Source organism: Phoxinus phoxinus (genome assembly GCF_949152265.1).
Source record: "Phoxinus phoxinus genome assembly, chromosome: 18".
Lineage (NCBI taxonomy): Eukaryota > Metazoa > Chordata > Actinopteri > Cypriniformes > Leuciscidae > Phoxinus > Phoxinus phoxinus.
In genome coordinates this window covers 20,164,263-20,179,391 of record NC_136893.1, presented here as the reverse complement: position 1 = coordinate 20,179,391, position 15,129 = coordinate 20,164,263, and the positions used below count along the sequence as shown (strand labels likewise).

The window sequence follows — 15,129 nt, the reverse complement described above, 5'->3', positions numbered from 1 at the left end:
TTTCCAGGGACTCACACCATGAGCCTTGTGTTTTTAAGGTGTAAAAACATGATATAGTGGTAGTTCATCTGGCAGGAAAATCCCTTATTATATTTTTAATGCATGTTTGGAGAATCGTTTGAATTTTAGCGATTTCAATTCTGCTTATTGATTCCGATTCTTATCGATTCCCTGTTTTGATTCCAGTATGGTAAAACAAATTAAGTCAAACATTTAGATATCAAACATTTATTCTGTCTTTTTACAAAACATTCTATTGCAGCTGAATACCATGGAAAAAAAGAAAGAAAGAAACATTATTGAAGACAGTCTTTATTAACCTGCTTATTAGCTGTAAGACCCAATGCACAAATTCCAATATACTGTTAAGGTGCGTGCACACTACAAGCGACTTTGTCGCTGCAGGTCGCCAGTGGCTGGCGGTTAGGTCGCTAGTGGGCGTTCCCGCTACTGGTTGCCTAGTAATATTTGTGAGTGACATTCACGGATGTTTCTCCATGTTGTAGACAACAAATCAGTTTTCTTCCGCCACTACAAACAAACATTTTGGAAGGAAAATTCGAAATATAAATGGAATCAGTATAACATGCATAATATTAAAGATGAACGAGAAACTGTGAGTGCTTTTTGCCATCGTGGCTATTTAATTGCAACAAACGGGCAAATACCGTCTATATGGGTTCACAAAACCAGTCCGGCTCTGAGTCAGTACTGTGAACACCACTGTATGCACACGGAGATATATCACAACTTATAGGACAGTTTCTGACGGCTAAAATTAGCTTCTCGTTCATCTTGCCTCTGTCAGAGAGTGACGGATGATCACGCGCGCTCCACTGACTTCACTCCTATTGGTTGTCGCTCCCGAAAGTCGCTCTTCATTTGCATAAAGTTAAACACATCTCAACTTTGTCGCGTCGCCAGACACGCCCCATCAGGTCGCCAACGGCCACGAATGGTAACGTGTCGCTTTGTCGCTTGTAGTGTGCACGCACCTTTACGCATATCTTTTCTTTCTTAACTGTTTATGTTCACTTAAGACATAACTTATTGTGTTTACGAGGACATTTTGACACAATTTTGTGTATTATTTGTCCTTTCAAGCGAAAGAAGACTAACTTCATTAGTTTTTGTGCATGCGCTGTGGATGTGCCCAGAACAGAAAACAGTGTGCGAGTGCAGAATTGAGTTATCTTTCGTGTCTTCTTGTGCTTAAATGGTTTAAAATATACAGTGGCCGAGAGAGCTCAACGCGCTGCAACAGAAGAAATAGAAAAAACACCCGCAAATTAAGAAAACATCTTCATCAGCTTTACAACACGTGTGCTCCAAATACTCACAACACACGCACCACAAAAGTTCACAACACAATCAAATACAGAAATGTAACAAATGATTTTTTTCTCATTTGTATTCTGATGACATTGTTTCTTAAGAAATGTTAGATAATGCTGGGTCCAAAGATGAAAAGCATATATAAAACTTTTTGTATATAATGTATATTTCTTTGCAACAGTTATGTTAACAGCAATTATAAGACATTTCTGTCATAAGAACATCTATTCAGCTGATGGACATCGTGCTACGTTGTCATGAGAACATCCCAGGTGAAAATGAGGAAATTACGTTGTCTTTCCAAGTGCGTTTCAAACGGCTACATGATGGCACACAAGTGCCGTGCTCACTCCAAAGTCCCCACTTCAAAGGGCTCTGCCCATCAAAGGGAGTAGAGCATGGTGATGCTCACGAGCAATAAGCATGTCCCAGCCGGGTTCGTCACTTATTGGGGTCATTCAGCGGAATATATGATGACTAGTTGCATATGCCTTTTTTTTTTTACGATGACAAGCCAGAATGAAAACAAGCCGAAATGGAATAGGAGTAACGAGGCTGGCTTTAAAAAGTAAGGAGTAGAAAGATACAGATAATTGTGTGAAAATGTAAGGAGTAGAAGTAAAAAGTCGGCTGAAAAATAATTACTCTGTAATTATACATGTAATAGGTACCCAAAATTTCTACTTAAGTAAGGTAACGAAGTATTTGTACTTCGTTACTTGACACTTTTGTTCCCAACCCTAGTCATGAGGCACAATTAATTGCGTTATCATAATTGACCACAATAATTAACACAGCCCTAGTTACTAAACTAACATCAGCATCTCTCATACTGAAAGTGAAGTACAGTTGGAAGAACTCGAGCCTTTCACTTTGCTGATGATATCAGGCTGAGAAGAATGTCGTCTTTGTTCGTGTCAGTTTTTTGTAAACACACTGATGAGATCAGGCTGTTTCACACAGATGTTTGTCGACTTTAAGGAGAAAGATGAAGGATATTGATCGTCAAGGTTAAAACAGATATTTTTCTGATTTCAGTCCTTCAAAAGGCCCATTACCAAAGACAATGCAAGAAAAAGTTTCCTTTACATTTCTGTTCTGCTCATATAATCCTATGATGTCTTTCTGATCTTGCCACAATGCTAACTTTTTAACTTTAACTGTGACTTGGTTATTTCCTCTAGTAAAAGCTTAATTCATTCTCAGCTCAGCAGCACAATATAAAATTCGCCTTAGTGAGTGATTGTCAGTTATTTGCGTTAACATGTCTGTAGGCATCAAATGCTATTCTCAGAACTGTTTGTTTATAATGCATATCATATTTGTGAACAGTACAAACACAAATGTTTGTGTTTCGGTGTCAACTCTCCTGGCAAAGTGCATGTTTTGTCATGATCTAGTCTGCTGGCTTATGTGGGGGGGAGAAGGAAATAAAATAAAGGAAAAGGCTTTCCAAAGCATATGTCAGAAGAAATTTGTTTTGCTGGCAGCTGTCTTATTTTTCTCCTCCTGTATTTAAGGTTGTCGTATCGACATGCAGGAGTCCAAGACCGATCAAACAACCAATAGCAGTCCAATTGGGCAGGAAGGTCAGAGCTCAGAGAGCGAGAAGAGGGTAACCAGAGAAACGTCTCCATCCCCTTCTTCCACAGCCCAGACACTTCAAACACAGGTGAGGACCTAAGACTAACTGAAAATACATTAGCTACAAGTTTCTTTTGTGACGTGGAACTAGAGCTAGGTACACAGTTTCGGATTATTTATAAATGACATTTGAACAGCTGAATATTAATGCCGTATTTTGTAGTGCTCCTCTCGTCCTGTAGATCTTTTCCTGACGCAGACTGTGCTTTAGTAACGCTTCTGGTGCAGTTTTTTCGTTCTAAGTGTTGTGACTGTTCATGCTTGAGATAAACTGTCCTTGCAGGTCATGTTAACTCTGGTATCTTTTCAATTCTCTGTGCTCCTCAACTGAAGTTTATTGTGAATAGCGCTGTATAGTACAGCTTAGGGCTGTAAACAAATGAATCACATCCAAAATAAAAGTTTGTGTTTACATAATATGTGTGTGTGTGTTGTGTATAATCATTTTGTATATATAAATACACACAGATGCATGTATATATTTGAGAAATATTTGCATTATATACTGCATATATATTTTTATATAATTTATTGATATATTGATATATAAATAGAACTATTTTATGTATAAATAACACATTTTTCTTAAATATATACATGCATGTGTGTGTATTTATATATACAAAATAATTATACACAACACACACACATATATTATGTAAACACACACTTTTATTTTGGATGCGATTAATCGTTTACAGCCCTAGTACAGGTTCATCAAGTCAGTGTAACCAATTGATAATTTAATAATAAACCTAATATGTTAAATAATATTGCAATAATACTGTGGTACATGGACATGTGACCTTTCACTTTTAGCATGTGATTCATATCATTAAACCCCCTAAACAGTTTTTAAAGAGGAGACATGCTGTCATCTCCTTTTCTGTATTTTTGTGTTTTATTTATCTAGTTCGCTCAAAAAGCACAATTCTGTCATTTACTCATCCTCATGCCTTTCCAAACCCATAAGACTTTCGTTCATCTTAAGAACACAACAAGATCATTTTAATATTCTCTTTTTTTTGTTCATCCGTTGAAAGTCCAGCCATCAAAATGTTCAAGTCTCAAAAAGTAAAAAAAATAATCTATATACTGTAAATCGAATCAAATAAATAAAGCTATAGTGATAAAAATTGTTTTAAAGTTTAATGTTTTTTATTACATAGCCTGAACACGCATGAAGTTACTTTTGATATTACTGTACTTGTACTTGGTCTTTTTAAACTATGAAAATAAAGTCACAATCCAACTTATGCACTGTCATAAGGCACAAATTAATCGATATTGAATCAAAATTGTAATTGAGCCGGAAACGAATTGTGAAATCTGTGCCGAAAACCAAGCCCTACAAGAGACTGACATGTTGAAAACGTTCCAGGAAATGCTTTCTCAAAGCAATGAAGTTTTTATAGGTATGTCAACATTTGTTACACAATAGCTTTGTTGCTAGTTAGAAAAATTGAGCAATAATGTGACACACCCGTCTTAAATCATTTAAATCATTGACGTGAATCGGAGGGTCAGAGATTTCAGTTCTGTCTTTCAAAAATAGTCATTGCTACTAAAATCGCACATGCTTTTATCTCGATGTATGTGTGTGTGCGAAGTGGATGGTCACATGATGAAATTGTGACGACAGTGACTAAGTACAGCAGATTCATGCTGCGAGCACCCACACATCTCCTCAATGCCCCATGTTCAGATTCCAGATGTATGATGTCACCTCTGGAGTATAGGCCAGACAGCTGTGGGTTCAGGGCACCGTCCTGTGTTTAAACAATGAGAAAAAGCTCCTGTAAATGCTTTCCCATGTTGTTTTCCTCTCCCAAGGATTAGTGTGTCATGATCTGTCTGCTTTCCCTTTTCTATTCACACTCGTCTATTGAAGTCTCCCATATCCGTTTGCTCATCTCTCCACCCTTCTTTTTGTAAAGGGGAGTTCCTCAGGGCCAGATGTTTGACCCTTCAGAGGTGTAAGAGGTCAGATCCGAGAGGACGGTCCCACCGCTGTGGATATTGTTCGCGTTCATTATTTAGCATTCTCTTTCCTTGATTTCTATCTAGAGGGCCTCACAATGGAAAATAAGACAAAAGCAACAGAGAGTGAGAGAGACATCCTTTCATCAACTTTTGGAGACCTCTCATTGCTTTGGCACAGCTGATGTATTTACTTTGTTACTGTTTCCTGACAACTGTTTTTTCCATTTCAGAAGGCGTGTAATGTTCTGGTTTAAATAAAAGAGCTGAGTTAGATTGTCTCATGCAAAGAATTATGCTAATGTTTTTACAAATGTTACCATGTGATAGTCTTCAGAGGAATGTATGATAGGATCCAATCACCAAGGGACTGCTGCGGCTGTTAGTAGTCAAAGGTTGAATCCTCTGCACTTTGTGCAATGCGCGCTGCAGTGTGTGACTGTTATAGGCGGATGTTCACAGGTTATTAAAAAATAAAAATATTGTGCAATCATCACTTCATTTGTTCTGTGAGGGCTTGTCAAGAGCGTTATGGCTGTGGTCCACGTGCAATAATAAACCATTTTTTTTTTACCAGTGGAGCTCTCCTTAAAGGTATAGTTTGCCTAAAATTTTTAATTCTCTCATCATTTGCTAACCGACTGTCATGTCATTCCATGAAGGTATGACTTTCCATATATGGTTTAATGCATCCTCGCTGAATAAAAAGCATTAATAACTTTTGAACAGTGGCATATATTTTGTGCTCCATAAGATGGTGAGTAAATGATAGAATTTGGATGAACAAGCTTTTTAACAGTTTGGCGGGAAATTAACTTTCATTAACAAACCTTGACTACGAAATATGTTGCCTTTGCATCTGTGCTTCTTGAAAACAATGTGAGTGATCCTAGGAGAGCAGAGCTGCTCAGAAGAACCCAATCAGAAACTTGTTATTGTTTTTTTCAGGCACTTCAAGTTGCTCAACAACAACAACAGCAGCAGCAGCAGCAAGCGAGTGGTGAGAAGTCCCCCAAGAGCACGGAAAAGGAGACCGACGCGCAGGTAGAGCCGTGCCCTCCTCCACCCGCAGCACACACACCTCCAGAGAACCTTGCTGTTTACACTATTACACAAACCGACTTGTTTATGCTGCCTTCAACAGATCATAAACAGATGGTGCAATGAAGGGTGTTTTATTATTACATATTTTTATGATGGAAGATTACACATCCACTTTATTGTGTGTGTAGCCTATTGTAAAAACGAGTATTTTCTGTCTTGTCAGTTAACCGATAAGGCTGTACTACTGAGGAGAAGTAGACAGCTGTAGAGTTTAGCCACAAACAAACACACTATATGTCAGCCAGTTCACAGCTGCCTTTATTTATTCATCATGAATTGAATGCTTATTACATGAGTCTCCTGTGAATGCAAGAGGTGGAACTAGGGTCAGATAGTCAATAGTTCAAGTCAACGTGCCACTACGGCAAGTGTAAGGGGCGGGGCTACTAGCCCGAACCACATGACTGGATGGTTGCATTAGATTTGAGAGCCTAGTGAGAGTGTTTTTGGAGGGGGAGGTGGGTTGGTCAGCGAGGCTGGGTAGTTGAAAGAACAGTAGGGAGGAAACTGGCACTGTGACTAGTCTTCAAGCATTCTGCGCAGCTCTCTGTTCTCACCGCCAATGGAGTTATCAAGGTCTGTGAGTATTGAGGCGAGCTTTGCTAGTTTAGTCGGAGAGGGAAAGAGATATAATGTTTGCTTTAGTGTGTTCTGGTATTTGATGTCTGTATCTTTTAGTCTGTTTGAGTTTTGTGGGTGTTTTTCAGGCTGTTTATTACCACTGTGCATAAAACTTTTATTGCATTTTCCCCAACCAATTTGCTTTTAAAATCTGTGTTATTTTCTATATGCTCACATTTCAATTTACAGTTCATGAATTTAAAAAAGAGTTTGTTGTATTAATTTGTTGATTAATTCTTAGTTGAGGGGTTTTGTATCATTTATTTGCTGACATTGTAGAATAGCATTGTTTCAGAATTATTCCTGAACTTTATTTATTTATTTTTGGTTTTAAAGAGAGAATGGGAACTAAGTGAATGACCACTAGGGTTAATAATATCTGATCTGACATGAGGCTGAAAGCTTTGAATGGTCACTGGGACCTTATTTCTGTGACTCACTATCTTTAGGCTGTCATTTTGTTCCCTGAATTACTTCTCTTTGTCTTTTAAAGGCTATGTTCACAGAACTGTGCCTTTTTTCCCCCTTGCCTTTGCAATTTATATTTACCCAGATGCACAGTGCAGGAAAGAATGTTATTTTTACTTTGGGTGGGGAACCACACCAAAATTGTTCAAGGTATTGAAGGGGAATAACAACAGGCTCTATTTGTTTTTGGCCTGCCGAAGCCTGTTGATTTATGGCTTGTGTTTTCAGAAGCGATCGCTTGTTGACATGTATTCACTCATGGGGAGTTGGTTCTCTGACACACTGGCAAGAACAATAACAACAACAAAACAATGTTTGGACTTGTCTGTTGTCATGGAGACAACACTCATTAGTGCTTACTGTGCCCCCGAGAGAGAATATTTACATTAATTTGCTGGCATGCCTACATTCTTCTCAGGCTTTTAAGTATTTCTGTGTTGAGACTCGAAGGCCTGGTATTTTGTCTTTTCAGAGCTCTTTCACAAGCAAAAGCATTTTTTTGTTTACTTTAAGTTACTTAAGTTACAGTATTTCTGGTTCAGTTGTTGTGTTAATGAAGGAACAGAATCGGTGGAGTTTACAAAAGTCATTTTTTCAAGGAAAATCTTTGCCTGCAGTGTGTGGTCATACAAAAACAGCATATAGGATTGGGAACCAAGCTCCATTTGTGGTTCTCAAATGTGTATTCTTCTGCTGATGACTGATGAAGAGAGAACACAACAATACTCCATGGCAGAACAAATCATAGCTTGCAATATGAAATATCACAGTAAAAATAAACATGTTTCAGTTGCATGCAACAACAGTCAACTAGGAAAGCACTCATGAATCAGTTGTAGCAGTTACTCAATTAATCTTACTCGCTCAGTCATGTCCGAACCAAGAGCTGATAGCCAGGGCCTACTGTGTTGTTTTTCATGAGACTAAATCTGACTGATTATTCTTATGACAACATTTATTAAACATGTATTAAAGATGCATTCTAAAACCATTTTTTTTAAAATAAATAGCTATATACTAAAAATATATTACAAAATATTTAGTTTTTTTTAATTATAATAACTTTTAGATTAATATTTGTGTATTTTTTTATGCCACCCATGTGCTGCGTTAAAGTCTATAAACGCCTCTTAAAAGTGTTGCATTCAATGTGCTGAAATTTACTTATATTTTATTATATTAAAAATACCTGCATGTAATTACAGCTATAGACACAGTTGACCCTTCCTTTACCCCACCCCTAAACCTACCTATACCACCAAACCTGTCCTTAAACTTACCCGCATCCCACCTCAATAGCAGCACTAGTGTTTTGTAATGCAACATCAACACAATAACTACACTGTACGTATTTTTTGCTGTAAGTACATAGTAGTTAAGGACCCCAATATTTTTAACCCAGCCCTAATAATAATCATTAATGGAGTCATGGAACCAGAATCATTCAATTCCTCACAATTCCCATTCGCTGTGGGGTGTGAAGATGTTAAGCTAGGTCTGTCGTCAATGTAATATATTGTTATCGGACACAAAGGGCTTTTGATCACACGTGAAGCAAGTTGGAAAAGAGCAGCGTGAACATTCTGCTAAATACTCTCTCTTTTTGTGCTTTATCAAAGAGAAAGTCATACGAGTATAATGTCTAATTCTTACATTTTTGGATTAACTGTTTCTTCAATTGTCAGGATTTTGGGCCATGATCAGCCCCGCTACTTGAACACACACACACACACACACACACACACACACACACACACACACACACACACACACACACACACACACACACACACACACACACACACACACACACACACACACACACTGTATGGGAAAGACTTGTGAGTATAACAGTCAGCTGTTATTGTTCTCCAATAGTTGCAGTATCTCAGTCCAGAAGTATGTTTATATGAAACTGAACACAGACTTCTTTACTGGAAATTTGTGTTTGTTTGTGTTTCACAGACTTAATTAAAATGCAATCTTGAGTTTTGTTTTTACAGTTGCTGTGTACCCCAGTATGTATTATTTATACGAATCCGTAAATGTGACTTTAATTATTCTGTTTATGTTTATTGTAAACATCTTAAAAGCAGAGAGAGAGAGTGTGTGTGTGTGTGTGTGTGTGTGTGTGTGTGTGTGTGTGTGTGTGTGTGTGTGTGTGTGTGTGTGTGTGTGTGTGTGTGTGTGTGTGTGTGTGTGTGTGTGTGTGTGTGTGTGTGTTGTGGTAATTGCTTGAGGCCAAGTGATGCATGGACTAACTCATTGTGAATCCAGTGCATTTACATTGAAAACACTCGCCTCTGTTGTGGGTATTTTTGTTTTTCTGTTTTCGTTGGTAGCATTTTTAATGTCAGTGTTTGAGCTGCTGTCAACAAATGAATAATGTATTTGTCTTTTTAATCATGACTGGTTGTTTGCCTCAGTTTATGGGCAAATTACGCTGAGATAACTGAAATGAATGCTTGTAAGAGATGTTTTTCCAATTGTAGGCACAGGGGTTTGTCCTCGCATTTTATTGAGGACTGTAAGCCTTGTTATTTTCAAAATTGTTTGTGTATTTGTTTACATGGTCTTGTTGATGTTGACCGTTGAGGCCCAGAGGACTGGTGGAAACTATTCCCTGAATGTCTAAACAATAAAATATACAGAAAGGTCTGGCATAGTCTTACTCTGGTATCTCTTTTTAGCTGTTCACTTGTTTTAAAAGTGTTTACTATCCTTGGGGAAGAGAATTGAAATTGGGTTTGTGGAAAGTCCTTTGTTCTTGGAGTTCGCTTTTTTACATCACAAGGTATGCATGCAGTGTGATAAAATCAATCTCAACCAGGATAATACATGTCTTCTTGACATCCTAAAGCTCATCATATTGTCTGTCAAACGATCAGTCTTGCTAGGAGGAGACCCGCATTCCCGCAAAAATGTTACCTTCTCCCACTCCCACCCACAACGTTCATGTTTAGTCCCGCTCCCGCTCGTAAAAGCCCCCAGGTTAAAGTATTGATTTTATTTTATTTTTTCAGTAAATCCATGAAATTTTCATTAAATAGTTTCAAGTTACTTGTCACCTACCCACAGCTTTTTTTTATTAAAGCATCTAAATTCACAGACCACTGTTAACTTTAACAGAAAAGCAAACAGAAAATATGTTGCGTGTGTGATTTAGATACCCAAGTAGTCTTTCTACAGAATCCAAATTCAATACCCACAAGCTATCTGATTATTTTCAGATGTGCTGCTATCTGTGTGTGCATGTGCATGAACGTTAAAATGCCTTGGTATTAGTGAAAACGCAGAGAATATAAATGAGTGTAACAAAACATTGGGTGTTCGTCAAAATAAATATTGGTTCTGTGATGATGTTAATATTAATTACTGGCAATCTTGAAGAAAAATAGACAACCGTTCACTGCACTTGGCTGGATAATTGTATTATCTTTAAGTTATTTAAAAAAAACAAGTATTAACTCAACATGAATCCTAACGGGAAGAAACTCTCATTTTAATCATAGACCTGCCTCTCAGTAGAATTCTTACAGCACTGAATTAGTAATAATGTATAACTAATAATAAAGTCTATGGCAATAATTTAAGTAGTTTTTTCACATTTCATTACCTTTTTGATTTTGTTTTTAATTTATTCATGTTTATTTGAATATTTGATACTGTTAGATCTGCAGGGAGGTACTATTTACTTTATATATTAGTGATTTGTTTCTTTGATCTTTTTGATTTTTTATTACAGACTGTTAAATTAGAAAAGCTTGAAGCTTTTTTATTTGATATAACAGTGTATGTTGTTAATTATATTAAATGCCAAGCAGCATATTACTTTGTTTGTGGTATTGTGAGAATCATGAAATTTCACTGGTATTGGTATTGACTACTACATATATGGTATTGTAATAATCCTAATACAAACTAGTGTTAGTTTGATAAATAATGAAATGGTGTGTGTGTGTGTCTGTAGGTGTCTGCTTCAGTGGGGATGATAACTCCTCAGGCCCTCACTCCTCAGCAGATGCAGCAGATTCTTCAGCAGCAGATCCTGAGCCCTCAGCAGCTCCAGCTGTTACTGCAGCAACAACAGGGCCTCATGTTACAGCAGGTACACACACACACACACATTGGGTTTTTGTTATATGAAGACTCTCCATAGACATAGTGATTTGTATACTGTACAGACGTTACATTCTATCCCCTAAACTTAAAAGAAACAAACTTTCTGCTGTTTTACATTTTCAAAACAACAATTGTTTAGTATGTTTTATAAGCTGTTTTCCTCATGGAGACCGAATTTTTGACATTTGGTCTCGACATCATAGGGAATATCTAGACCACACACACACACACATCAGTTTTTCCTATTTGGTAATGGTTGCCGTTTTTTTTTTACTTACTAAATTGGTTCTCATCCTTTTTTAATACTTTTTTTTTTTAATTACATAAACTGAGAGCTTTGATATATTAAATTTAATATATCTATTACTTTTTATTACATTTACTCTGATTCCACAAGTTTTAAAAACGGTATGTTTTTCAATTAAAAACAGTATTTATTGAGGGTGAAAAAGGCCATATGATTTATTTCTTTTTTTTTTTTTACATTAGCCCTAAAACAGGCAGCATGACTCACGAGTCACAGTTTTTATTGACTTTTTTGGGGCATAATAACTATTTTTTTCATCAAATCCTTTTATCATTTATGACAGCCTGGTCTGTCTTGAGTATACTGGTCACATGATTTGCTTCAAGTTTTTTGTGATCAATTAGTCAGCCTGACCTAAATTCAACATGGCTGCCAGTGGTGCAGAGCATTCAGATTTTGAGATGAGTAAATGTATATTAAACTTACTTTTATTCTGAAAAAAAAGAGAATACTGCTAACATTAATTGTGAACATTGTCTTAAGGTGCTGAGGAAGAAAATTAAGTAATATGTTGTTATTTAGCACGTTTTGAAATGTATGTGACTCCTGAGTCACATTGCCTGTTTAGGGTATAAAAAAGGGATTAACCCTAATGTTGACCATTCTTTGTATTTTGAGTTCAAATTTTTACAAATTATAAAATGTACAGGTTAAACTGATATTAGTATGTCTAGGTGACTATATCTTAGTATTTTTACTAGAATATTTTGCAGCAAAAAAATAAAATAATAATAATCTGTCACCCCCCTTTTTGGGAATGGACGTTAAAATGCACTATTTAAACTTACATTTTTGTAATTCAAGAATGCTTTGTAATATAAACCTAAGTTTTAAAGAAAACAGTCAGCTGATTATTGCTGAAGTGAAAGCACCTCAAAAAATTACAGTATGAAAAAGTTATGGATGTTTAAATTCACAGTAAATCAAATATACTTTACTTAATATTTTTTCTTTTTTTATAAAATATGTATTTTACAAAATATTTTATTACTATAAAATTACTATAAAATCAAAGCCATATATCTAACCAAGTTGTGTTCCAAATTTGAAGTTGATTTCACAAAAATTGAAGTTCCCATGAGATTTTGTTTAGGCGTAATACCAAAAATAGCCACCGGGTAATATACATTCCATTTAATTTAATTGTATGCATTCTGCCATAACAAATTAATACATTTATGTCCAAATATAATTTGTCACAAAATATGGAACCTTGAGACTCAGACCTTTCTGACAATGTGTTTTGTCAAGATTAGCAAAGGTTTTGATCATAAATTATGAAATGTCGATGCCCAAAAGGGGAGGAACCCGATAAAAGAATTTAGAGTACCGTTTCTATGGTAACGCAACGTCCAATTTCGAATTTTCACAGGCTGAATCTTGAGTTTGTAAGCTTTCGAATGATATATAATTTGTCAACATTAGATCAGATGAAGTATAGGATATAATTGTTTTAAACATGCAGTGTCAGAAACAGTTAACAGATTAATGACTTGGTCCTTTTTTTATACCCTAATCAGGCAACGTGACTCAGGAGTCACAACTCATACAATCCTTAATATATTAAAAAATTATTTTGGATATTTTTTACTTTACTTAAGTCCAGATGATATAGAAAATTACATGGAATAATTTTTTGCTTATCATTTTCCACTCTTGCCTGTTTAAGGGTTAGAGTTTAAATTAGACATTGTTTTACTATATTAATACACATGATTATTATATTATATTAATAATAAATTTAAGTACTTTTAAGTCAGCCCCCTTGGAAGTGTGCTTAGGCCTCCTATACCCCTTTTCCATCAGAATGATTCAGGTTCTGGAGCCAGAGCCTGTTCTTGGGCTGATGTAACGCTACTGTGTGTTGTTTACCTGCCTATAATATAACCAGTCTAAAAATATAACATTCTAGTGAAGCCAGCAGCTCGCAAAATCTGCAGGTTCTCTCGCGCATATAGTTTTTTTTATTTAGATGTAAAGAGCAATGTAGTGCAACGTTATTACATTGCTCAACGAGACAGCGCCCCACTCCCAGGCTCCGTTCGAGAACAGCAAGTTTTTAGGGTCGGAGTTGAACCGTTCTTTCTTGCCCAGAACCCCCTTTTCTGCAGTGGAAATGCACAAAAAGGTTTGTGAACGGACAAAGACTGATACGTAAACAGAATTGTGGCCAATACAATGTCCACAATACTGTGGAAGTTATCAAACACTGCTGTTACTAAAGATTTACTCAATTTGCGTATGTATTTGAAAACGGAAAATGTACATAATACATTGACAAAGCTAATGCAAACATAAACCAACATTGACAAAGCAAAGCTAAATTGACTACCACTTCTGTTCATCAGCCAAGCACATTCATGAGCCAATGTGGTCATCTCAGGCTGCATCCGAAGTCGCATACTTCCCTACTATATAGTAGGCGAAATACAGTGTGTGACAAAAGAAGTATGTCCGAATTCACAGTCCTCATCAAAGATCAGGCAGAAAGTACCCGGATGACCTACTTCTTCCAGCGAGATTTATAAGTGTGCATACGATGGACGCTTTACTATCCCATGAGGCCACGGGAGAGTATTTATGAATGGCAGTGAAGCGATGCAATTGACGCTGGTGTGTCACATGATAATGACAACATGGCGAATCTAGTAGATCCAGATTATATTCATACTACACAGTACACACAAGTCGTGAAGTAATTACTTATTCAAAATGAGTACCTACTCGAGAGTATGCGAATGCAGCCTCACTCTTTCACTAGTGAGTAAACTACCTTAGATTGATGTGTGACTTGTTTTGTGGTGTTAATGTTTTGTGTCCTCCCTCTGTCTCAGCAACAGCTTCAGGAGTTCTATAAGAAACAGCAAGAGGAACTCCACCTGCAGCTCCTACAGCAACAACATGCTGGGAAACCCAGTAAAGAGGTAAAAACATCACAATTCAAGGCAGAGGACCATCAGAGCCATTTGCTGCCCTTGTCCTCAGCAGACTCTGTCAGATTACTGTCACACAGCCTACTTTTCACTAGCCACATTTCTGCCTTCTGACGGCTTTATGCGACTGTACTGTGAGCGAGTGAAGACGCCGTCTGTGGTGTCGGCAGCTTTATCACTTGAGTGAAAGTGCCGGCTGTGCGGGGATACTATGAGTGGATGAAGACCCCAGCAGTGACTGTTCTGTGAGTGTCAAGTGTCTGTCTCTGTATCCCTCTAACAGCAGATGATGGTCCAGCAGATGGCTATACAGCAACAGTTACTCTCCGTTCAACAGCAGCACCTGCTCAACCTGCAGAGACAAGGCCTGCTGTCTGTCCCGTCGGCTCTTGCCAGCGCACTGCCTCAGGGTAACAACACCTCACTGCCACGTGACATGAGTGTTATGAGAATGTTTACCATCAATGCATGCATCCTAAAGGTTCAGGGGGTCACCAAGTCGCTGTACTGTTGTTGTTAGTAGGCATTCCTGTTCAGATCATTAGGTTCATTCCACTCAACTTTGTTGCATCACCAACGGTTTTATCCCTCATCTCCCGTCAAATAACTTTCTAT

At 37.1% G+C, this 15,129-nt stretch overlaps 1 protein-coding gene across 5 annotated transcripts in view; it reads left to right on the top strand.

Annotated features, from left to right (window-relative positions):
* Positions 1 to 15,129, top strand: part of foxp1a (forkhead box P1a) — a 40,720-nt gene that overhangs the window by 15,241 nt on the left and 10,350 nt on the right. The window contains exons 2-6 of one of the 5 annotated variants that reach the window (XM_079587964.1): positions 2,856 to 3,007; positions 5,908 to 6,003; positions 11,123 to 11,260; positions 14,416 to 14,505; positions 14,798 to 14,924. In XM_079587964.1, the coding sequence (XP_079444090.1) occupies positions 2,870 to 3,007; positions 5,908 to 6,003; positions 11,123 to 11,260; positions 14,416 to 14,505; positions 14,798 to 14,924 (589 nt within the window). In that variant the 5' untranslated portion in view covers positions 2,856 to 2,869. Of the gene's footprint in view, positions 1 to 2,855; positions 3,008 to 5,907; positions 6,004 to 6,515; positions 6,640 to 11,122; positions 11,261 to 14,415; positions 14,506 to 14,797; positions 14,925 to 15,129 lie in introns of those variants that run through there. The other 4 variants (XM_079587966.1, XM_079587967.1, XM_079587965.1 and 1 more) reach the window with 4 other exon arrangements.